General features: G+C 37.6%; 1 protein-coding gene across 4 annotated transcripts in view; it reads right to left on the bottom strand.

Moving 5' to 3' along the window:
* AMPD3 (adenosine monophosphate deaminase 3) overlaps positions 1-25,008 on the bottom strand; it is a 35,943-nt gene that overhangs the window by 5,398 nt on the left and 5,537 nt on the right. For 3 of the 4 annotated variants that reach the window (XM_075755168.1, XM_075755167.1, XM_075755169.1), the window contains exons 3-13: positions 23,720-23,915; positions 23,093-23,258; positions 20,636-20,855; positions 18,008-18,137; positions 8,695-8,889; positions 8,329-8,460; positions 7,286-7,449; positions 5,980-6,106; positions 4,971-5,134; positions 2,824-2,944; positions 1,124-1,297 (exon numbers count right to left, since the gene is read on the bottom strand). In XM_075755168.1, the coding sequence (XP_075611283.1) occupies positions 1,124-1,297; positions 2,824-2,944; positions 4,971-5,134; positions 5,980-6,106; positions 7,286-7,449; positions 8,329-8,460; positions 8,695-8,889; positions 18,008-18,137; positions 20,636-20,855; positions 23,093-23,258; positions 23,720-23,915 (1,789 nt within the window). Of the gene's footprint in view, positions 1-24; positions 898-1,123; positions 1,298-2,823; positions 2,945-4,970; positions 5,135-5,979; positions 6,107-7,285; positions 7,450-8,328; positions 8,461-8,694; positions 8,890-18,007; positions 18,138-20,635; positions 20,856-23,092; positions 23,259-23,719; positions 23,916-25,008 lie in introns of those variants that run through there. The other variant, XM_075755170.1, reaches the window with a different exon arrangement.

The following is a 25,008-nucleotide window of genomic DNA, read 5'->3' as shown; positions in this document are numbered from 1 at the left end:
CACCAAAAAATGTTTAATATTAAATTATATGTAAATAAGATGTAAATGGCGGTACGTACTCATTTCTAATTAAGGAATTTATACATGCTTTTTAGATAGCTGTGAAAAATTAGAAGTTTAAGACTTTAACACCACAATTACTAATGAACAGAATTGTTTATTTCAAATTTCTCAAGGGCAACTGTTAAATAATTAATAGGCACTGGGTATCTGGTTATCTTAGTCTAAGAAATTGCAGCCTGCAGTCCAGATCCTTAGAGGCATTTATGAGGCGATTTCAAAAGAGATCCCAGGGTGTATAAACACCTTGGAAGGTTTAGTCGTAAATCTCTCACGTATATGCACATAGACAGATAGCAGGGCAATTTCTCACTTCTGACCTTCCATGCAACAAGGAGGCTGGGTCTGACTAGTGGGCTATCGCAGCTGAGAATCTTCCCCACTCTCCATAACTCAGCTGGTGCTGCGTTACATCCATGCAGAAAGCCCCCACAGAAGCTCTCTGTCTTTTCTAGCAGACACACGTCACAGGCCAGAAGCAAGCCTGGGTGAAGCACACCAGAGCTCAGCTTCTCCTCAGAACAGACAACTGAGCAATGAACAGGCCACTCTAAGGCACGGCGTGACTCGTCTGTGCCAACCACACAATTGGGGCATCAAAACCAGTGGCCAGGCATTTCTGTTCTGCCAGGCCACCCAAGGGCAAGAATCAGTTTCAGTTCACTGAGCAAACAGCTTATACGTCATCTTCAGAGATTCCACATGGTGGTTTTGTAATGTACTTCCCAAGATTTATTAGTAAGGAAACTGGACTTTCCTGGCACTCTAGAGGATTGTTTATGAAGGCTCAAACCTCCCTTCAGCCTCATCCTTCATTCTATACTTCAACAGCCAACACTGGAGAGGCAAGAGTACAAAAGAAACATAATTAGGAAATTAGACATTTCCCTCTGAAACCTAACAGTGAGTAGTAGACTGAGAATGAGGAGGAATAATGAATGAAGTGACTGAAAGACATGAAAATTTATATCCTAAGCAATGATATAAAATAGCTTTCAGCTTATTCTGGGCCTATGTGGTACTGTTGCCAAATTCAAAGATAAGTGTTTCTTGCAATTCTTACCTTTGTGTAATGAAACTGCATAGGATCATCTGTGGAGAGAGAGACACGAAGTCCTTTATGTAGAAATTCCCTTAGTGGATTTTTTGAGTACTCCAGGAATAGGCTGTTGTTACTAAGTGGAGACATAGCAATAGGTATTTGTGCAAGATAATAAAGATACTGGAGGACAGGACTCTGCGAAACAAAACACAATCAGCACTTAATGGTACTGTGAGATAATGAAAAAAAGAAGGATTTCCCTTGGATAAAATGGAAACAGCATTACAGAGGGAGGACTAAGACCAAACAAATTTAGGTTGACACTAAACTCTGACTTTTTTAGAAAATATTTAGAAGTCTAAATTTTAAATGTTACTTATCTTAATAATTTAAAATTATTTTATTATTTATTATTATTTATTTTATTATTATTATTTATTTAAATTTTTTTTATTTATCAAAATAATTTGCATTCTTCAAAATATATGTCAGCTTCTTTTTAAAAATATGGTAACTAACATTACTGTAGATTAGTAAGTATATATGACTATTAAGGGCACTACATTTGCTACTAACTTCATACCTTCCCCCAAAACCTGAAAGTCACAGATAACAGATATGTAAGAACTTCTAAGCAATTTGTTATTTTCAAAACTGCAGTCCAATAGGTAAATTTTAGGACCAGAAGTAGTTTTAATTTATTAGAAGTCGTGTTGCTGTTGCACATAATATAAATAAGCTGTGGCCACCATCTTTATTACTATTTTTGGCTTAACCAACCTGTGAACCTAACAAGTGCCTTCATTATTATTATTATCTGCCTGCTGTGCCAGGTTATCCTGCCAGGCTAAGCATGAGAGCGAAGAGGAGAATGCTTTGGTCTTAGTATACTCTGGGTCTAATTTTAGGAATTACTGGTTCTGAGCATAACATCAGACATGATTTTAGGCAAAATTTTTCTTTGTTCTTGGATATGTTGAAAAATACAGAGAGAATTTTACAGCATTAACCAGAAAATCCAACTTAAGAGAGAACTATTTCCAAAAAATTACAATAAACTCAGTGCAAGTCTGCCATCCACTGACCAATTATTTTAATTACAAAACTGGCCTGGGGACATTGTGTGATATAATTTATTGACTGATATGCTGGGAATGATAATGTTTGTCCTGTCATAACAATCAAGTTGTATACAAAATATTGTTCTCTTATATAGCTATGTTAAATTTCTTGATCAAGTGATCCCAGCTACTCTGGATATAAATAATCAAAACCTTAATGAACTTTTGAATGAACCTTGAAGTACAGGGATGCTTGTCAGGGAAAACGACCTTTGTCCCCATACTGAAGAAATTAGAGCTTTCCTTAAATTCTCTGGGACCTAAACCAGGGAATAGTAACAAGTCTAAGCAGTTTTTTCCATGCAATTTTTAGCTCTCCTTGGAGTAACCAAAAACAGGTGCCACCAAGTCCTTGACATATCTGAACAGTTGATCTTTAAAACATTCACTTAGGAAAAGCTGTATTTTTGTAGCTTAAATAAGAAATAGGAAGTTCAGCTGAGCTTATTTATTTCTGATCAAAGTGAAGAGTTACTTGTGCCTTGCTAAGAAAATTAATTTTGGGCTGCCCAGATAAAGTCAATTTGGTGACTGCTATTTGAACCAGTGACTGCTGGCTAAGCAGACAGCAATTAGTTTAGGTGAGCTACCATGCAATACCTTCTTCAAGAGCAATCCATGAGAAATGTTGTCTGCTGTCAGAAAGGCTGATACAAGGTGTGTGATAGACCCAGCTTCTCCACAGTGAGGTCGAAACAGAAAAGTACACATGCCTCTTTCCCTGAGGAGATTAAAAGCAAGTTCGACTAACAAAAAATGCACTGTTCTTAATATATTTTGCATATAATTATCATTCATATGGGATTTTTTTTTTTAAAGCTACACATTCTCATACAGTTTGATATGATGTCTAATCAGGCCTACCTGTGGGCTGCTGGCAAAAGGGGCAGGTCCTCTACCCAAGCCCCTTCCACCACCTGACATATTTGTGTCTTCTTCCTCCTTTCCTTCCCTAGTTACATCTCATTTAGCAATCATTTAGCTACTGGGGAACAGTTATTGAACTGATGTCAGTTGAAGGAACTGGCAGATGGAAAGCTAAGTGAACTGATGCAACCTGTGGCCACATAATTCCTAGATTCAAAATGAGCGAAGAAGTGGAAGCACATTGCCAAGAGTTAGCTAACACTACCTAGTGTGATGACAACCTGCCATCTCACCAGGTCAAGTGTAGCATAAAACCCACACCCTCAGTAGCACAGAGATGATCTAGGAGTGTTATTACACTAGACTTCACACTATAATTTCTAGAACTATTTTATTTTTATCATCTATATTAAAAATGATGCTGGGTTTTAAGTTATATTTGTTTATACAGTGCAGACAAATGTCCCATAAGTATTTGGAGATGTTCAAAGCAAAGAATTTCAACAAGGACTGCTGGAGCATAAAGCAGCTCTAGGATGGAGGTTTAGTAAAGTTTCTCCTGAAAATGGATGTGCGGATGTAATCCATCATTGCTGACTTCACTTATACTACCAGAAGTACAAAACAGTCTTTTAATGGACTGGCTGTGGTCCCTCAAATACTCAGTATGTTTAACAGAGTGAGCAGTTTTACTGACTCATTGATGAATTGTGTTGTCATCTCACCTAGCTGTAAGAATACTTAATGATTATCTAGGGAGATTTTCAAATAGTAGTTGAAATGATCTTTAGGTAAAAAAGAAATGTGTAAGTTCTGACAGAATCTCTGTCTTTGGAAAAGAAAAAAAAAACAACGTAGACTACAGAGAATATAAAGGAAGTCAAGACAAAGGGATGACTTATATCTGCTGTACTGTGTCCTTTCCATTTTTAGAACTGAAACTAAAAACTAGGCCTGTTTGTTGCAGGTACAAGGTAATTTAAGGTGCGTGGTTTTATTATGAATTTTGATTATACAGGGTGGGAGAGAAAGAAATACTTGAGGTAGTGGTAGAAGAGAAGAAATAACATTTTGAATGTTAACTTGAATAAGACCTGTTAAAATGAGAAATCTGTGCATCTCCTATAAGAAAATCCCAAAATAAATAGTAACAAACCAAATCCTTGCAAAGTGATGACACTATAATATCAATGGATAACCTCACTGTGCTTCAATATGAGTCAGTTGTGCAGATCACTCAGTGAGTCAGCCACAAAGTTAGGAACATAACCTCGAGTTGAATTTCAGGCTTTACTGAGCCTGATGCCAAAATCTGCTTTTACAGTCATGATGTCACATTCAGTGTCATAACTCCCTGCATTATGTGCCTAGACACCGTTCTCAAAAGTGGTAAAATCGAATGAGTCAACAAGCATGCTAAAGTAAGTTAGTTAGACGTGCAGTTTATAATTATGTCCTCCTTTGTCTGTCTTTGATAGCAGCAGCCCTTAAACCAATTATTTCACAACATAACTTTGGATCTCTTGAATTACCAGGAGATAGAAAGCTACCAAGAGGCATGTTATATTTGGAAATCCACTGTGAATCCAAGCAAAGGTCAACAAGTCAATTTTGTGGGGTTTCTTCTTTTGTTTTGTTTGATATATTCAGGTTTAAGGAATTTACAAAACAAAAATACACACAAATGTTACAATTTCTGAATATTTCATTTGAATTCATTTTGCAGTTAACATTTTCAAAATAACTCATGTACTCCTCTTGGAGTAACTGAAGATAACTTTTGCTTCAAAAGATATATGATCTAAACACAGACTCAGATTGAGACAAAGATTATTGATTTTTCTTACAGAAGCTTATAAAAAGGAAAAATTACTACTTACCTCCTAAGGTTGTTTAGCAACATGATGTTCACGTACATATAATACAAATAATAGCTATATGGGGGATTCTTCTCACTGGTCCAGAGGTCAGGGTTAAGGCTCTTGTCAGAGAACATATGGCCACTATGTTTGGATTCATCATCAACACTATCAAAGCCAGTCACCTGTTGGGAGAAGACATTCAGAGAAATCAGTGTTTTCAAGCAGCAAACTTCAATGTTACTTACTCTTGCTTCGGGACTTGCTTGTACAAAGCATCTACTCCTCTTTCCTCATTTCCCCCTTGTAATAGCAGTCCTGCTGCTCTGCCCTCCTACCATACCACGTGGACAGCAGGAATAATGCATTTTCTTGAAGGAAGCTTTACCTATTTTTTTCTTCTGAGACAAACTGGAGGCCTAGGTGCACAAAAGCCTTCAGACTCCTGGGGAGCGGGGTGTGCCTGTAAGACTCCCTCAGATCCAGATTATAATCCTTTAAACTCATCTGCTTTGGTCCTTGAAAAGCAGCTGAAGGCCAAAGGCTCTCAGGAAACCTCAAGAGTTCTGATTTGGGGCATACTCGGACATGTCTCTTTTAATCACGTCCCAGCAGCTACATCCCCACCTCTCTCCTGAGCCCCATCAGGATCTACACAATGCTTCCTTTCAGCTGCCTCCTTTTTGGAGGCCAGTCCCAGAGGCAAGATCAAAGTACACATCCTGGATTAGGATGTTCCCTCTGCACAAGAGCACGCGAACATTCTTTGGTCATTCTTTACAGAGAGGATCACTAAAATGACAAATAAACAGCTGTTGAGCTGTTTCAGAGGAAATAAATGGCAACTATTTGACAACAGGACCTTACCAAGGCTTTTATTAAATTGTATGTGAGGGCTTTAAAACAATAATACGAGTAATGTATAAAAGGAGAAAGCTGGTTTAGTGTCTGGAAATAGCTGTAGACAAACAAAATTTATGAGTAGGAGAGGATTGATTTCATGTGAGACAGAAAATCCCAAAATACTTACATATTTGAGAAAAAGGTGCAATTCTTTGTGGTCTTTGGGATTGATTGTTGCTTCAAACAAAGGTACAAAGATGTTCTCCAACATCTTCCCAAAACTAGGCAGAATATTTTTTGACCTAAATATGTCACTGAAAGGGAAAAAATATACACGGTTGTGACCATTCTTTAAAAAGCTTGTCTTTTTCCTCCACTTTCATATTTTCTGTTATTTGTGTATATTCTACAGTTTCAGTTCTACCCGGATTCAGAAATTCAAAGTTTATGTCAGGGCAGGGATTGTCTCTGTGCTCTATTTCCTGCACTGCCTGGCACTCTGCTTCATCCAGGCTCTGCTGAAGTTCCCGAGTGCTCCAAAAATAGAGACGGTATGCAGGGGTAGATGCTGTCTCAAGAACAGTGACCCTTTCCCTTACAGCAACCCAAGTACTAAGAGGGGAGATAAGGAGTTACCTCTTGTGAAAGATTCTGTTTTCCAAAGTTGTAACTACTCCAAATGAAAGTAGAATGTTCTGCCATAGTGAGCCTCTCAGAAAAGAGCGACAGTACTTCAGTGTGTCATTAAGTGCATGACTTAATGAAAGTGTTGACTCCACTGTGTACATAAGAAATTGCTACATAAGAAATGAGAGAAACTTTCTCCCTAATGAGAAACACACTCTGGGGGATATATGTGACCATGACAGCTCTTTCTCTACTCATATCCCAACTCTGCAATTTCAAAACATGAAGCTCAGTTATTAAGGCTGACAAAATTATCCTAAGAGTCTGTATTACAATATACAGTATGAGAAACAGCCATTTAATAAACTGCCAAAGGATGCTTAAAAACTAAGAAAAACCGATACGGATTTAAGCTTCCAAATCAGCAGTCTCAGTTGCATTTCCAAGTTCACTGTCATTTAGTCACTGATCTTGAGGAAGTTTGATGCTACCAAAGCATTTTCTACTCTTTTATGGAATTCAAGGGTTGATTTATTTTCATTACTAAATTGTATTTTAACTTACCTTTGAATGCAGTTTAGTTTCACCCAGTTGTAATTTGGGGGTTTAACATCTTCAGACTTACAAATAATTCACAGTAGTTTTGAATAGCTTCATAAAGAGTAGATTCCAACCCCACCTCCTGTCCTCCACCCCCAGGCTGTCAGGAAAACTGCAGCAATGGTCAAGAATAAATTTCCCAGGCTGTTGCTTATAAAATGAACTACAGGACAGCTCATAAACCATCTAAAAAATATCAGAAATTAAAACAAATCATTGGTATGATTTCAAACTATTAGAATTACCAAGGGCTCCTGATTACTTACTAGATTCTGGGAACCTGAATTATCCAGCGCATATTAGGGGAATAAACTTTATGTTTAATGAACCATTTTGCCAAGTTCAGCCATTCATCTGGAGAGCGTCCATAAATGGATAAGCGGGGTTCTGTATACTGGTATTTACTTTCTTCTAGTTCACGGGCTACTTCCTATTAAGTAATAAATATATTTGCTTTAATATGGACACTGAAGATCATTTACAGCTAGTAGTATATTTATTACTGTATTTTCCTCACACCAGACATAACATTGTATTGTCACCCTTTAAAGACAAGGAGAATCTCTTGTCTATTAATCCCTTATTTTTTTAGGCATCTAAATATTCTACTAGCATTCTATGTCAGATATCATTTGAGTATAACTAACTGTAACACCTAGATTTAGAGAACAATGTTCTTGTGCAGTTATTACTAACCTTTGTAAGACAAAAAAATTGGTAAATTGGTAATTTGCACTTAAAATTGGTAAATCAGAATGATACTATTTAATATGTAGTAAATGACTACATAAAATATGCAGACCGATGGAGACTCTGACCCGGAATCTGTGGTAGTAAGCAATTTTAAGGCTATTCATTTTGGACAAGGACTTCTATACATCAAATTCATGAAATCTACTGATTTTTTGTTGTAAGAAGTTAATTTGAAGCCTGTGCATGCAGGTGCAGATATAGATTTATGCAGAGGTGCTTTCCTAGCTGCCCCTTCTTTAGCAGCCACCACTAGCCAACTACATCCTAACAAAATATTCAGCCAGTGAACTGACCCTTGGCTGCTCTCCATTAGTTTAAAACTGCACACAACTCTGCTTTGAACTCATACACAGGTTACGCATCTGAGTTTCTAACTCAAAAAGGTACTTAGAAGCAGCAGTGGCTGACATAGCGGAGGTCTTTGATGAACTGCTAGAGCAAGCCCAATGCTTGGAGTCACTTAACCATAGTGTTAGCTCTAGATACAATTGCAACATCACAAATCTTTTACAAACCTTCATTTCTCAACAGCTGGAAAAGCTTGAAACTTACTTACCTTGACCATACGAGCAAAATATTCACCACCAATGTAGTTCTCAGTTTTCAAATACAAGTCCCTCAGCTCACTGGCACCAACTGGATTGTACTTAGAATTGAATTTGTCAAATCGATGAAATGTTTGACGACCCTGGAGGAGAAAAAAACCCAAATAACCATGGGTTTAAGTACACATAATAGTTTAATTTATAAACTAGCAATAAAATGCACAGAAAAGAAAAAGGCTATGCTAACTCACTTCAAACATGCAAAGTAATGCATGAGTCCAAATTCTGATTTGATAAGTTATGATGCAAAAAAACTGAATGTCACACTTGGAAAACTTAGCTTTTTCTCTTTTATTTTGTCATTTTAATAGACTTACTGCATGGACATCTAAAGAGTCTACAGTGAGGTCATAGGGGTCCATGTGAAGGCTTTCGAAAACTTGCTTTAAAGTCATCTTCTTGCCTTTTCTCTCTGCAACAATCCTGTCGGGCTCTGTTTGATACGTGTGCTTAATAAACCTCAACAAGTGTTTCTGGTTCATGCAAGCAGCAGCATGGATATGTGTATCAACCTGAAATCAAGAGAAGGTTATTCATGCTCATCATCCATATACATAAACTTAAATTAGCAAAGTATCTATGTCAGTGACAACAAGTCTTCTAAAATATTCCTTAAGTAACAAATGGATTAGTGCCTAAGCAAGTCAAAATGTTTCAGAACACTGAGATTTTGGGTTTGGAGGAATTATTCAATAAGCAGAACTATAAATAAAATAGCTCTTAATTAGTAGTTTCCTATTTAAATAAGAAAATGTTCAACAAGTTAAGATGCATTGTAAGTGCCAATCACAGAACCTGGGTTCAGATTAAATTTGATACTTCCTTAAAGGACACACTGATCCTTTAGTATCCTTTTATTTAATCCATGAATTGATGATGTCTTTCTAATTATAGACTGCTGTTATAACCATCATCTCTGACTGAAAGGACCTGGAATTCTCATCCATTTCCAAAAGCATAATTCATTTTTGTATTTCAACCACATGAAACATCTTAGGTCACTAGAACTACAAAATGTACACATGAAAGATTTTGTCACTATTTTTTCCAAGTTTATAATTAATTATAATACAGCAACTCATAATGCTGACAGATTTTTCAGTTTGTTCAGATCTCTTCACACACTAAGGGAAGTGCAAGCTTCACAGAAGGGCTGAGATTACCCCTTCCATTTCTTATGGAAGTCCCATTTTAAAAAAATATTGCCAAGAACCAAATGGTTTCCACAGGTATGCTTTTCTTTTGCTCAGAAGCTTGCACTGCTATTTGAGCAGCCTATATTGGAACATAATCCAAAGGAACAACTGATGAGATTTGGAAGTTGGTTTGTTGATTTAAGTTTTCCCTTCAGTATGTGCAATTCCTTAGGTGCATCCAGCAGGTATATAAAATGAGTCTGTTGCAGTTCCTTGCAGTCAAGGGTTTATCATCTTCACTACACAGATAAAGAATAGAAGAAGAGAAGGTATATTCCCCAACTTCTGCTTGTTTGAAAAGGCAGGTAATACTAATTGCAGTTCCTAAGGACTTGAAAGGGAAGAACAGTCCTTAGCTCAGATAACGGCTGTAAGGAATCTAACAGCACAGCAATACCCTGTGTGTGGTGCAGCAGAGCTGCTGCTCCAGGGTCCATTTGCTTTGAATTTCCTTGAGAAATTCTGATTGAACAACAAAACAGCCTAATGCATGTCCTAGGCAAAACTCTGCCTAGGACAATTTACTCTACCAACAAATTCCTATCAATTTAAAACCAAACCGAAACAAACCACTGTTCTGATTAGATTTCACAGTTGATACATAATGAGCACAACAGCCCTGGGGACAGCTTGACAGACTCTGAAGTTGCCTTTGAGTCCAGACTGTCAAATCCTAGCAGAAGCAGTTTCAGCTCACCCAGAAGCTACAGAGCTGCAGCCTGTCTCCTAAACTTCCCATTTTCCTCCAGCCCAGGCCCCACCTGGACATAGGTACCCATGAGCACAGGGATGTGGTTAGAAGCAATCACCAACTTGCACTGTTTCTAACACCTGCCTTGTGCACCAATTGCCTGGCACTGGAGACAAGTCTTACAAAACCAACTGGCAGAATGGTTCTGCAGGAGTAGGAAGCAAGACAGTTTGTAATACAAGTTTCAAGATGATATAAAACAGGGACAGGACAGTTTGCATTAAGTCGTCTGAAAAGCACCACACAGTACTGTCCTATATACTGGTAGGAGATAGTTTGGAATCATTGTAAGTAACACTTTACCATGAAGTCTTATGTGAAACTGCAGTGGAAAGGGCTCCTCTAACTCCTCATACAGAGTAAGAAAGGAGCTTCAAAGCAGAAGTAAAAAATAATCGTGCTTCTGCACAACAGTGGTAATGCAGCTGTCAGAATGCACTCGGTTTTGCTGTCTACATTAAAAGGTTTAAAAACCCAAACAAACAAAACCCAAAACCAAATATGGACAACATTCCCAAGAAATGTCACAAAAGGAAATAGAGGCTGGAAAACCCATGCTGCCATGTGATTGTAAAAATGAAACTTATTTGGCTTTTCAGGGTGCAATTTGAGAGTTGATTTGATCGACTGTATATAGGTATTTGTATATCCAAGAGATCGTGAGGCAGAGAGGGGGCTTTTCAAACTCACAAGCAGTGATGTAACAAGATCCTAAGCTAGGATGCTGACATTAGATACAAGTTCCTAAAGATACTTACTACATCAGAACAGTTTGAACCCACTGCACTGTGGTTTTTAATAAGCAAGTAACTAGCATGCCCAGGGACACACTCCCAACGAGAGCTGTGTAGTCTGTACGCAGGAAGTCACGCTAGAAGGAATTCTCAGATAAACCAGCTATAAGGAGTCACTGAGCCTACATCTCTGCAAGGACTCTCATCCAGGACTCTTCTGTCCAGGAAACTACAAATACGGACACGTTCAACCTGAGACCAGTGCGTTCCCCTTTGCATAGTGACTATGTTTGCAGCTTTCAGATTCTACCAACAGAAGTAGCTGACATTCTAATCTGCTTTTAAGGATCAGTAGGAAACAGATCACAGAGCACTTGAATGAATAAAAGCCATACTCCTGCAATGTAAACTTCAGCTTATGCTATGACACACAGTCCACAGAAATGCCACTGGTTTACCTGGCACATATAGTCATTTAATTTGCACTTTAAACATACAGAAGTTGTTGCAGCCTTATAAAAGTAAATCTATCTCCATGTGAATGTTGGTAGCATAACTAAAGACCAGGACATAAACTGAATCCTAAACATTAACATTTAATTGTTAATCATTGCCTAGTTCAAATAAGCTAGACACTTTAAAGCTAAATGAAAAAGCAAGAAACATAGTGCTGTCTCAAAGTACACAACATGCAGCACAGATTTTCCTTTTTTTTTTTTCTTCCTCCTCCCTCTCCCTAAATGTATTTATTTCCCAACTCTTTTTAAAGAGTTTCTTGGAGTCTCTTTAATGCTTCTTCCAGAGAATATGCAGTACTTTGGCTACCTTTTTTAACTACCCAGTATATTCTGGTAAGTGGCAACTTTAGTGACCACAAAAGTATTAGAGTATCACACAGATTTTTCTTCATTGTTTTTTTAGAAGCAATGTAACTCTGTGGAAGGTTTTAATGACTTGAGCTTTGACCTACCCTACCACATAATTAGTGTGCATGCTTTTCTACATTTTCACAATTCAGGGTGCAATCCTATCTAAATGAAACATCTAAACACAGAATCCTTAGACATAGCTTATATGGTCTGATTTGCTTAGGGATTTTTTTTTATTTGAAATGTTATCATGCTAAGAAATTGTTACTAATTTTGTTATTTATTATGAAAGGCATCTACTAAAAGAATTTGAACAGATGGAGTTCATATAAGGGTGACAAATGCCCCCTTTGCCTTCTCCCTACCCCTAAAACGACAAAACCTGTCCCATTTTAAGCCGTTATTATTTTGTTCTTCACACAATACATGAAGTAAGCTGAGGCTTTTCTGGGCCATGAGTAACAAACCCCGTACCACAAAGTCTATTTGCTTCTATTTGCGAACATTCTACTTGCATTTCCAAATTTGTGACAATGCCACTCCAGCCCAATTTCCCCTTAGTGGAAAAAAACCTCAGCTGCATGCCCTTAGCCAAATTTCCTGTTGCAGTTCTTATTCTCCCTTCCCCCCAGGAGGAAACCTTTTACTGAAGGTCACATTAATCTTCAATGAAAAGAATGTCTGACAGAAGCCTGTCTTGGAACACATAATATGCCTTCAGTGAACTCAGCTTTCTAACAAATGAAAACAATGGTTAACACAAAGTTTTTCTCAATTCTTTCAATTCCATCATCTCATTCAAGCAATGGTGGACATCAGTTTTCTTGCAATTAAAGGATGGTAGAATTCCCTTCACTCAGGAATTCTCCATGTAATGAAGCCAGCCTGTCTTCCTCTGCACCTTCTCAGTTCAGGCTAGCCCTTTCTTTTCCTGACCTGACCACCCATGCCATTCTGTCTGCAGGCTTTGTGCATGGAATGCGTACTTCTCAGTCCAAGCTGTAAGCTGTACACAGAGGTAACCACCTGAAGGAGTTCCCATTGCCCTCCAAATCACGTCTCACCAGCACCAACTGCCTCCCTCATCTTCCTGCATTGCTTCTCTTTCCTTCCACTGCCTCTCAAATCTCCACAAAACATCCATCTCCAGTCTATTTTATGGATGCTTCTCTGTGCATAACAGAAATAGGGTGTGGCAGAGAGAATTAGGCATATGCTCTAGATTCAGAGTGCTAAGTGATAAATACAGCAAAAACAAATGCCAAGGGCAGCCCGTTGAACGATACTGAACTTTTCCAGTGCATAGATGAATAGTGTCCACAGCTGTGAACTACCTGATTTTCTAAACACATACACTTTAACTGGTAAATACTTATACCCCAATAGCTATGAGCTTCACGAATTTGACACGGACTCCTCTGCAGCCTTTACTTCAATGCTGGATTGAAGGGAAATCATTCCACATCCCACTGCAATACTCCCTGCTCACCAATATATCCATACTGTGTTAGCTTTTCAGATAGGATGCAACAGCTTTATACAATGAGCTTGATTCTCTCCTTGCAGCTCTGTGTTAGACATGAGAGGCACAAGACAAAATACTCTACCCTAGGGTAGCATAGTAATGCTCCTGGCAGCCAAAATCCTACCTAGAGCTGGGCATAGCCCCACAGAAGCTTGTCTAATTCATGCTTATGCCATCTAGAGCAACCCAGAAACCAGGAGATGCAAATCCCTGTGTCTCCAGCTTCTTGTTTGGCTCTACTCATTGCAAAACGCACAGAATCAAGTCTTACAATGTTTGTATTCACACAAATACAGAAATAGACTGCTGCAAAAAGAAACAAATTTATTTTTCTGTTCTTTTAATTATGAAAAGCAAGGACAGAGGAAAAGCTTTATGGTCTCTACAGAACTTTTGCATTACAATGATTGATGGCTTTCCACCTGATCATTTTGTGCTCACTTGCAAGACTGAGGGTAGACACAAGAATTTTGCCTCAGCAGCTCTACAAGATAGGAGGGGAGAAGTAGTACACACAGTGCTTTGAAAATACAAAATACAACTTTACTGCCAGTTAATAGTGGTGAGGCACCATTACATGTCATGCTAACAGATGCGCACAAAGGCATTCTTGTCCTTTCAATCTGATACTAACCCATAAGTCTTCCCATTCACTATGACTTGTGGTTTATATGATGAAACTGAATTTCATCACTGACGTCAGTAAGTAGCTACTGGGAGAGGAGAGGGAGAGGAAAAAAGAAGCAACCTTAGAGTGAATCAAAGCTCAGGGAAGTTAAGGTATAGATTCACTGTTCACTCACAAGGCTTTTAATCATATGTTTAAAAAGCAGACATCTGTTAATTTCATTTAGTATTTGGTGAGATCTACAGAATTTACAAGTATAAAAACCCACTCTTCCTTTCTTAGAAGTATCAAGTGGTATTTCAACCTTGTGGTCACAAACAGAAGCTAGAATTTACTTCCTTTTTGTCTAACCAATACTTTGGAGAAAAAAAAAAAAAAAGCAATCAGTTGCAAATGATCTAGACCAAATGGTATGTCACGGCAGCAACCAGCTATTGCAATATAGAATTCAGCAGGGCTGCGTAAGCCACTCTAGAAATTGCGTTCTTCCATGCACAGTTACCCTGGCCTAAGCCAAAGCTCTGCTACCACACGAGGCTCAGCATCTGAGCTAGTGAGTCTGTAGGCAGAAGAATATGATGTGTAAAAGTCACTGCTATGACATATCCTCAGGTTTGGTTTGCTGACACACTGAAATAATGGCTAAAGAGAGAAAGAATATGGAATGAGGTTTAGGCTGTCATTTTTTCATCTTATGAAAACTGCATTAAAGCTATTTGCAGTGAAGGACATCTACCAATGCTGTACATAGATCTACTTCATAAAGGTAGCAAATACATAGAATCACAGCATCATTTAGGTTGGAAAAGACCCTTAAGATCATTGAGTCCAACCATAAACCTAACACCGCCAAGTCCACCACTAAACCATGTCCCTAAGCGCCATGTCTACACTGCTTTTAAATACACGTTAAGTAAACAAGTATCTTGGCTTCACCTTTAAAAAAAATCAAAGGCAACAACCTCCCCCCTAGAAAGAACAATAGAGACAAACCAAAGGTCCTAGTAACAAGAACAACTCCACGAAAGCACAGTAAATGCCTCCTGCAATTAGCAACATTTTAATAAAAGTAAAATAATATTCAGATGTAGGTCCTTTACTTTGAAGGTGTATTTCAGCTAAAAAACCTGAACTATTGGCCCTGAATAATCTGAGGCTGTTGGGCACAGCAATCTATTTAAGCCCTGCTCAAAAAACCTCACATACTTGATTTGGAAGGCAGGACACTCTAGTACACAAAGACTAAAACTCAGTTCTGAGTTTGTGTGCTGTAGGGCTAAACTCTTAGTACTTAATTTCATCCTTAAGGCAGGCAACCCAGGAGTCACGTGCAGAATCTGTGTTGCTTGCACTTTGCTATGCATCAGCTGGAGATCGTGGGAGGGCCCTGCTGACGGGCTCAAGAGTCTTCTCTAAAGTTAGCGTTCTCCTACACAGACAGTTGTCCACCTCCTGTGGGGAGCCAGCCATACTGTCTTACCACCTGTGGATTCTTGTCTAGAGAAATATTTCTCTGGTTATTAAAGGGCAATTTTCCAGTTCCAGCTTGATCAGTGCAAAACGTATCTTTAGTTGCATTCTGGTTAAGTCCAATATGTAAGACATATACATACATTTCTCTTATTTAATAGGAGCATTATCTTGGGATTTATTAAATAGATGAACTCCCTGGAGGAGAACTCCTATTAAATCAGGAAAAAAAGGGGGAAAGGGGGCAGGAAGGGGAAGAAAACCCAGTAACCTTTGATTGTCATGCCAGTAAATAATGTTGGCCAAGTTTCTACTGTACCTTTCTAAGTGCAATAATACATGTTCACTGATTGACCTTGCCATTGCATTCATAACTGTTTTAATTTTGGCCTTTTCCATCAGTTACTTTGGCTCTTTTATAGAAGCAAACAGGTACCAGGATCTCTAACTAGTGTCTGAGGGATGTCATAGACAACTTCACTAACAGCTCTTTTAGGAGGTGAATCTTATTTTTTGCTTTCCTTATAAGAAGTACACACTGTTTAGGACTGACTAACAGAGAGACATCCTGAAAATACTGGCCCTAGAAGTGTCTGTTTCATATTGTAAGTTTCACTGCTGATACTGTTATTAGGGAGGAAGCACATCAGGGAAGTTACAGATTACTTGGGTTAACAAGACATAGAGAAAACAAGATTATTGTGGGGCTTACAGGAACTGTCTACAATGCAGTTTACTTTCCATAGAGAGAACTTCATAAAAATATTACTTGTAAGCTTGCTTCATAAAAATACTACTTTAAGCAAGATTAACTCTGTGCAGCAGGAATTTTTAAAGCAATGAGCAGCAGTAGGAATGGTCTCTGCCAGAGAAGAGCAAGCTTGTTCCCACTCTCTTGAATATGGGTATTGCCAGAGGGGAAGTGATGCACATTTTGTGCTTTTGAACAGCATGAATCTATTTGTATATTGACTTATTTAATAGTAGATAATTAGAAAATAATTAAAATATGCCCAGAGACATCGAACATTTGCTTTTAAATCAAAAGCTGAACTCAGCAAGTACAATCCTGTTAAGTACAGCTTCTCAGTAATCGAATTGATTGTCTAGGCAGTTACCTGATCTACACCTCTGTCCGTCACACCTCTCAGTCACCATGTGTTTTATTATTTACATCTCTGTCGGTTAGTGAAGTGTTTTATCTGAATGTGGCATGGAGTAAATATCTTGTCCAGGGTTATGCAAGAAAACTGTCAAGTTAGGAGTCGAGTCACTGCTGCTTGAGTCCTGCTTAAGTGAATTAGCTAACAGATCCTTCCATCCACGTGCTTAACTGATAAAAGTGTGAAATTCATTAAAATTTACCTAACAAGCCATCTGCCTTGTGATAGACAGGGGTGCATTCATCAAAAACTTTTGTTTAGTAGATTTTGTATTTGTCAGTTTATTACCACAACAGTAGCAAACATTCAGTAGCAAGCATACCGAACACCAGAGGAAAAAGACAAAAAGACTTTTTGATGTACTAGGAAACCAAAACCTAACAAGACAGATTATTGATCTAAACCCTGAAGTTACAAAATAAGGACTATCTCTTCCAGTTGCATATAGAAACAATGCAAAAGGGACATGAAGTGGTTAAAAACACCAGCAACAATTACTGCTTTGTGAAGAAATCTCACCTATCAAACGGAAGCATTATCTCTCCAGTAACTTTCTCTTAACTTCAGGAAAGGGAAGCAAATGAAGTAGCATAACACTGTTGCTACCATGCTTTGAGGAGAATGCAGCTACCTTTGGTGTATGTCAGGAAATGACATCAGCCCTTTGATTCCCCTACCTGTCTCCTAATTACATTCCAGTGTATCTCAGAGGCAGCTAAGAATGTAACTCCAATAACAATCTTTTTACTTAATATTTCATTGCCATTTTTTATCAGGTACTAATAGCAGCACGAACCCTCAGTTCACTTTCTGTGGGAGGTGTTTTTTCTCTTGACACGTATTTAAACATGTACTTTCAAAAGGAAATGAAATTTTTACACAAAATCTATACAGCTGTTCTACAGTCTAGTATGACATAGCTAAATGAAAGCAGGGGAATGTACTTGACTGTCTTTAGGTGAATTAATTAAACTGAATTAAACCTCCATGTGGATATTTTTATTTGTAATCCAAATGAGCTTCATTTGAATAACTGTTTCACTCCTTTAAAGCAATTTACATACAATTAAGCCCCTTTGATTCTGAATAAGAGATGAGTTTAGCATAATCCATTTAAACCACTTACATTCAAGTTAATTTTCCTGGAGTGTTCCCATGTAGAAAAGTTTCCATATTCTTAAAATAATGTAATTGCACACATCAATTCACACATCTACACCTCACACAAGAAAAGCAAAATTGCTGGAACTCCTACTAAAAACAACATCATGCCTTTAATCCTTTCCTCACTTACCTTTCTCACATTATAGAAGTCTCGATGGGGGTTACTCTTTAGTTCTTTAAATTCTGACATTTCATTTAACATCTCATGTAAACTAAATTTAGATTCTAAAAAGTTAAGCCTCCGATGACAGTATGTTTTTCTGTAAAAGAAAACACAAAAGTTAACTGTAACTTAAAGCTATTTGTATTTCAAGTTCAGACAGAACTTGAAAGTTTTCACAGTAAAAACAATTTTTTTTTATGAAGACCAAGACAAATCCATTCTTATCCTACTAGTTAACAAATATATAAGTCAATATCCAACATGATTTCAGACCAAAGTTATTAGTGAAACCTCAAACAGAACTCTACATAATCATGTTATGTCCATTAAGTTGTCCAAGTGTTATCACTGCATCTGTGCATAAACTGCAGTTCTTTTAGTAAAGATGACCAGAGAAAGCATAAAACCTATAATAAAATGTGATGTCAGTTGCTACTACTCTGAAACTATATATCCAATGAGCGGATCGCATTATGAGTAACAGAAACAAAGTGTAATCCAGACTTACTCACTATGAAAATAATCTTTAAAAAAATTCCCCAAAGTTTGTTTGGTTTTTCAATGTGAATATAAAAAGCCAAGATAAGATCCAATATACTTCCATTTTTGATGCCTTAAAAACATATATATTGCATAGAAATACTTTTTCCCAAAAATAATTTCTTGTGCTCTTCTTGGAAAAATCATGCTTTTTTGTTCCTGCTTGCCTACTCCTGTCTTCACTTTCATCTTCTGTTATGTTTCTAATTCTATTTTTAACCAATGACATGGTAATTCTCTTCACCATCTGTCACTTATTGAATCTACAATATTTTTATAGCACTATTAATGTAATAGTCAGCCTTCTTTTTTCTGCTTTATTGTTGTCAATCTCTCCTCAAAGGAACAAAAATCCCATAATGGATTTGTAAGTCTGATTCAAACACAGTCTCACCGTATCTGATACTGATCAGGACCCATTTGTCTGCAGCACGAAGTCTTTGTTGGGTTATGCTATTATTCAGAAGACTGAGGAGTAGGGGTGAGATTTCACCAGCTTAAGAGCAGCAAAGATTAAAGAACAATGGTTTCCTGATCTCCAAGCAGCCCCATGTGTGACAGACATGTATGAGAGGAAAGCACTTGCTGCAAACAAGGAAACACAATACTGTATGAAGACCTTGTGCAACAGGATTACTGAAGACTTTTTCCTTTTTGCTTTTGTGTATTTATCAGGGAGTGTGAATCAGCCTGCAAAAGCTTAATCTGAATTGAAACAAGCAGATGATTGCTCCTATGTTCACAAAGGTGCTGAGTGTTCTAACACGTCCTACCAAGGCTCTTCTTACTTGTGGTTAACAGTCTTGATCAAGAAACAAAAGTTGCAAAAGGAAGGGTCTTCAGTAGGACTTGTGTTTCAAGTTTTTCTTCTTGTCCTTTAGTCTTCCCACTATCTGTCTCTTGGAATATAACACACCAAAACTGAAAATGCATTTACCTGTTGCAAACTGTAAACAAGCACACCCAAGCTAGCTTTGATTTGGAGCAGGAGTGCTGATAATGCTGGCAGAAGCATAGGCTTTTGCTCATGAAAAAGTGCTTAGGGAATGGGATGGTTCTGTTCAGCCCATCTGCTTTGGCATTATCACTGCACAAGGCAGACAGGTAATGCTGCAGGTGTCACACACAGGGTCAAAGGGAAAAGAATGCATCAGGTGTCACTAACTTGTCACATTCTAAGTGCTGATCTCTCAAAGGCAAAAGGACTAAGGAATGCAGTGCTGACAGGCAGGGCAAATAGTTCAGAACAACAGTCCAGGTTCCCGCTTTGTTCCATCTTAGGTGGATTCTTTTCCTTTCCTAGTGTTAGGGCCATGAGAAACCTTGATGTTTCCAGTCCTCAGCTGGGAAGTAAACTTAAAAACTGGATGCACATGTTTTCATTTTGCACTGGGCAAGGACATTGCTTTGTCATGAGTGTGTCAGTGACTGTACTAGAGTTGTTGTATTTCTGGGTTTTAGAGATTTCCCAGGAGTTTGATGGTTCTGGAAAATTTCAGACCTATTTCAATTATGCATGCATGAATGAGTTTTGCAGCACATGAGCAGCTAATTCACATCTGTAACAAATCAGACTGAAGATTTATACTGCTGAGCTGTTCTGTATGCTCTATATATGCAGGGTTTCTCTTCATGCAGCAAGAGTAGAGCAGACATGAAGGAATTCCAGGCAACTGTTCAAAACCCTCAAATTCACCTTTATTTTGTTTTGGCCTATGCTGAGGTTCAAGTTTCAGTTCCTATACCTCAAGAAGTTTAGGTCAGATTTGACTTGCATGGGAACATTTGGCCAATTTCTTGCTTTTCTGTTAACTGCTTTTCATTTTGCCATGGTTGATGCAAAGAAACTAAAGAAATGAAATATAGCTGTATGTGGTTGTTTGGGGTGGTTTTTTTCCTTTTAAGTCTATCCATGATGCATTAATGCATGAGAAGGGCAAAACAAAACATTACTGTTGAATGAGTACGTTGAGGAATTAAATATCACAAAAGTGAGAAGTATTAAACTAAAATTAACCAGCAGCCTGAAAGGGCAAAGAAGAAAGAGAAACATACGTTGGACCATCTGCAATTAGAGCAAGAACATGGCTCAGGTCCAGGGTATAGGTCTCCAGGTCGGGATATGGCAGACTCCGAGGCTCATTGAGTTCCATCATTTCTTTGTTATCATAAACAAAGGGAATGCCACCTTTTATCTTGATAACATAATCCAAATTGTCTGGACTATCATCAAGATTGTAAGGATCTTCATTTTCTTCTGGGGGTGAATGGAAATCTGAAAATGTAAATTCACATTTAGAAGAAATAACTTACACAAAAGGCAAAATAATTACAAAAAGGACTTTCTGCTTCTCTAATGCTTATTTCTAACAGATCTTAATACTTTCATTAAAATCACATTTTCAGTTACTATAAAAGATCTGTTGTTACAACATAGATTTATACTGACAGGCTTTAATTGCAGTCCTTCTCTAAGCTAAGTGCCTATCTTAATTCAAAGATTATACATTATTAGAGTTCTCTGAACCAATGTATTATAGATTTAATACTATTCTTTATAAATGTATGATGGCATACAAAATAATTCAAAATAATTTTTCAGAAGTATTTAAATTAGGATGGTTGAAAGTACAGTTGAGATTTTTGAACAATAGAAGAGTTGTTGACTTCATACCCACTTTCATTATTTTCTTTTCACCTTCTGACTCACTGTAGTAATTTTGGAAGTTTGTATTTAAGCACACAGTAATGCAGCTGTTCTCATATTAAAACATCAGTCAGAAAAGAACAGGCTGTACCATACTTCACCGCTGTCCTTCCCACAATCCAATGAGCTAGACTAGTGCATACATACTAGGACTGTTTCCTCTTTCTCTCAACCATTAGTAAATATACTTCACTCATGGTAGAGCAGGAAATAACTTAAGACTCAGTCTGTCTCACTCTGACCAAGGCAGTGGTTAGTTTGTAGGTTTGGGGGTGGGGTTGGGTTGTTTTGTTTGTGAGGTTTTTTTGTTTGTATATGTTTTGGTGTTTGGGTTTTTTTATTAAAACTCCTTATTTTTATGTTTAAGTGTTTTTTAATAGAACCAAGAAGTGCAGAAGCCAGAGATAGTACAACACAACTCTAGTCTTTCCCTTGGCCTTTTGATCATGACCAAAATCAGCAAGTACTAGAAGCAGGGCTGGGACTTGCTCAGTATGGTTTTGTAATCTCTTTACAAAATTATTTATTTTTCTGAAAATCAAACACACATACTTTGGGAGATTCAGCTTATGTTCATCACTTCTTTCACAATATCCTACTAATGCAACTAGTATAAGTGTCTCAACTACATTTATGTCAACTGAACTACATTCCTGGGCTCATTTTGTCATTGAGAATTCTTCTTTTACCTGTTCAGTTAAGCCAAGACAGAAAAGTAATTAACTAGTCCTTTTATTCACCTAGGGCACCTGAATGTATGTTATTAACTGATACCATTCTTATCTCTAATATTCATAACTATCCAGTTCAAGCTTGTGCTAATTAAGACATTGTGTAACGAGATTTTATTATGGTATAAGTTTAAAACCATAACTGTAAAAAAGTTATTAACCTAATAATAGCTTGGAAATTTCTCCCTGGCAGCTGTTCCAACATATCTTTCCTGTCTTGTATATTCAGTATACTGTCCTCTTTTCACTCCTTCTGTAGAGCAAACGCTTGAAAACATGTTAATTCACTCTCTTCCAACCACTGAGCTAGAAGGTAATTGATTTAAAATGTCACTTAATGGGTGAGAATACATGGCCAACAATATGGACACATCGACAGTGGCACATCTGTACAGACCAAAGGTTGCTCCTCATAGGCTGATCCAAAAACTAGCAGTGCAAACATTTTAATGCACAAGCAAAGCTTTCAAGACACAACCCACCTAAGCGACAAATATCATTTGTGACATACATAGTGGGGAATATGTTCAACCTCATAAGCTTTGTTGAGAGATCAGAGTTTATTAACCCAGGCAGAATATCCAACAAATATGACTATACAGCTTCCAGTCTTGACCTGGTAGGCGTGCCATGCCTGTGAACCTACAGGCTTGCTAACTGGCATGTCTGTATCATGCTTCAATTTACAGTGTAGATGAGCTCATAATCTCTTTTATTTCAGCATGCCAAGATCAGGAGGAATTACTTTTCACTTTAAACCATAACCATATATCTTTTTCCTGGAGGAACAGAAGTGTACTACCTACCATCCCATTTGTTGTGGGGAGAGGGAAATCAATGAACATCTAATATGGTTTTTTAGCTTTTGACAGCTTAAAAGTTTCAGATTAGACACAGGATTTATAACTTAGGTCTGTCAGTGATTCTTCACTGCTTACTAACAGAATAAATTACAGGCAAAGACACTCAGATCATCAAAAAAATCCAACTTACCTTTACTACAGCAGTGCATTTTTAAAATTTATTTTAAAATATATTTTAATATATTTTAAAAAGAAGAACAAGGATATTCACCTGGATACACTTCATCTTCAACCTTCCATTTTTCATCTTGCATGCTACACAAATACTGAGATGTTGTTCTTGGGAAGCGATGGTAGGCAAGACGTGAATACTTTTCTCGAATGAGAAGAGCTTTCACCAGGCTCTTGGCAGCTTGTTCATAATCATCAACTGTAACCTGAAAGGAAAGCCTTGATAAATACTGACAAAAATAAATCAGCAGTTCTAGCAACAAACTGAATCCACACTGGTAACAAGGAGACTGAATTTCCAGAAACTAAGTGTTATGTGGCTTGACCATAAGGATCTTACCCAAGGTCTCAGTAAGCCAGTGCCAGGAGCAGAGTCCAAATACAACATGCAAGACACACACGCACAAATTTTTTTCTCCTACCATATATTACCCATTTATTTAATGCCTGATTATGATTTTATCCATTTATTTTTTATGATAAAAAGTATAAAACTACCTGACCTTACTTTAACTGTTTTACAAATCTATATGTTCACAAAGCAATTTACAGTCTGTTGCAGAGAGCCATAACATAGTGGCATTTCACACTTTATATACATTACCTGCTTGGGATTTTTTTTCCCCCTAGATACAGGAAGGGGGGGGGGGGGGGGAAGCCTTCTTACCCCTGCACAGTAGTCCCCACTAATTGAAACTCTCTGAAATTCTGGTACATCATATGGCATTTGGACTGGCAGAAAAGCAGTTGGAAGAACTGGTGTTGCAGGAGACAGAACAGGATTGACCGATGGTGGTTTCCATTCCTGAGATGGAATTTGTAATGACAAAGACTGGGATCGAATCATCTTGAAACTTTTCTTCCTATGAATTCAAAGTATAAAGCATAAAATAAGCCATAATATAAAACATTAAATACATTGGAAAACTGATTACAGCAAAGAAATCACCCCCTAAGAAATTTTACAAATGAAATCTCTCATAGCACAGGAAAAATCTTGCTCACAAAATATTTGTGCTTTTACCTTTTTTTCTGTTGACGTTTCACATGATATATGCTACACGCAATTGCACTTGCTCTCCACGCGAATACAATATACCATAATATGTATATAATCACTGTAAGATGCCCTAATGTTTGCTTTGTTTCTTACAAATTCACTTTCAGCAAGTCACTGTACAGAAGAAAAATGCGATCGCTGTGCTTACTTTAGGAGGACTTGATTCTTAGAGACTGGTAGCATCAGAATTCACAAAGTATCAGACAGAAACAAGTGAATGTTAGGTATGGTAAGTTGTTACAAGTTATCATGCTATTATACACATTACAGTATTTCTGTGGGCATGCTGCAAGCTTCACATGTTGATATGCGATCCTTTTGATATGTGATCCTGTTGTTTTCAGCCTAAAAGATTCTAATTAATGTCCACCTGTTTTCACAGTTGCTTTGAGAACACTATTGCTTTTATTCTAAAAGCAAATATAGTATGCAATGGTGACGAGAGGTATATTGGACCATAACATGGCAATTTAGTCATCATCTACATTATTTTGTGTTCTTATTTCGTATGAACCATTTCACAGCCCAGTGGAAAAAATGACACTGGTTTTAAAGAACTGTGGATCTGACTATTTTCATTCTTTCCAAAACATGCAGGCTTTAAAAACTCATCTAGTTGTCAGACCAGACTATGCACCAAAATTTTGTATACAGTCATTCACTTAAACTTCTCAGAAAAAGGATGATCACATAGTTATTCCTTAGGCAGTGTTTTAGGAGACTTGAGCGAAAGGCTAATGTTGGTTATCAGAGTAATAGCATAGTATGGCTTCGATATGCAACTCCATTCCTTCCCTCAGGGCACTAAATGGCTAACCTCCATAGATTTAAAAACTTTTGCCCTTTCTCAGCAAAACTGTGATAGATGTGTACCTGAGACAAACCAGCTAAAAAAG

The sequence above is a fragment of the Balearica regulorum genome, chromosome 5, assembly GCF_011004875.1.
Source record: "Balearica regulorum gibbericeps isolate bBalReg1 chromosome 5, bBalReg1.pri, whole genome shotgun sequence".
NCBI lineage: Eukaryota > Metazoa > Chordata > Aves > Gruiformes > Gruidae > Balearica > Balearica regulorum.
The sequence above is the reverse complement of the archived record's forward strand: the minus strand, read 5'-3'. Positions and strand labels throughout refer to the sequence as shown.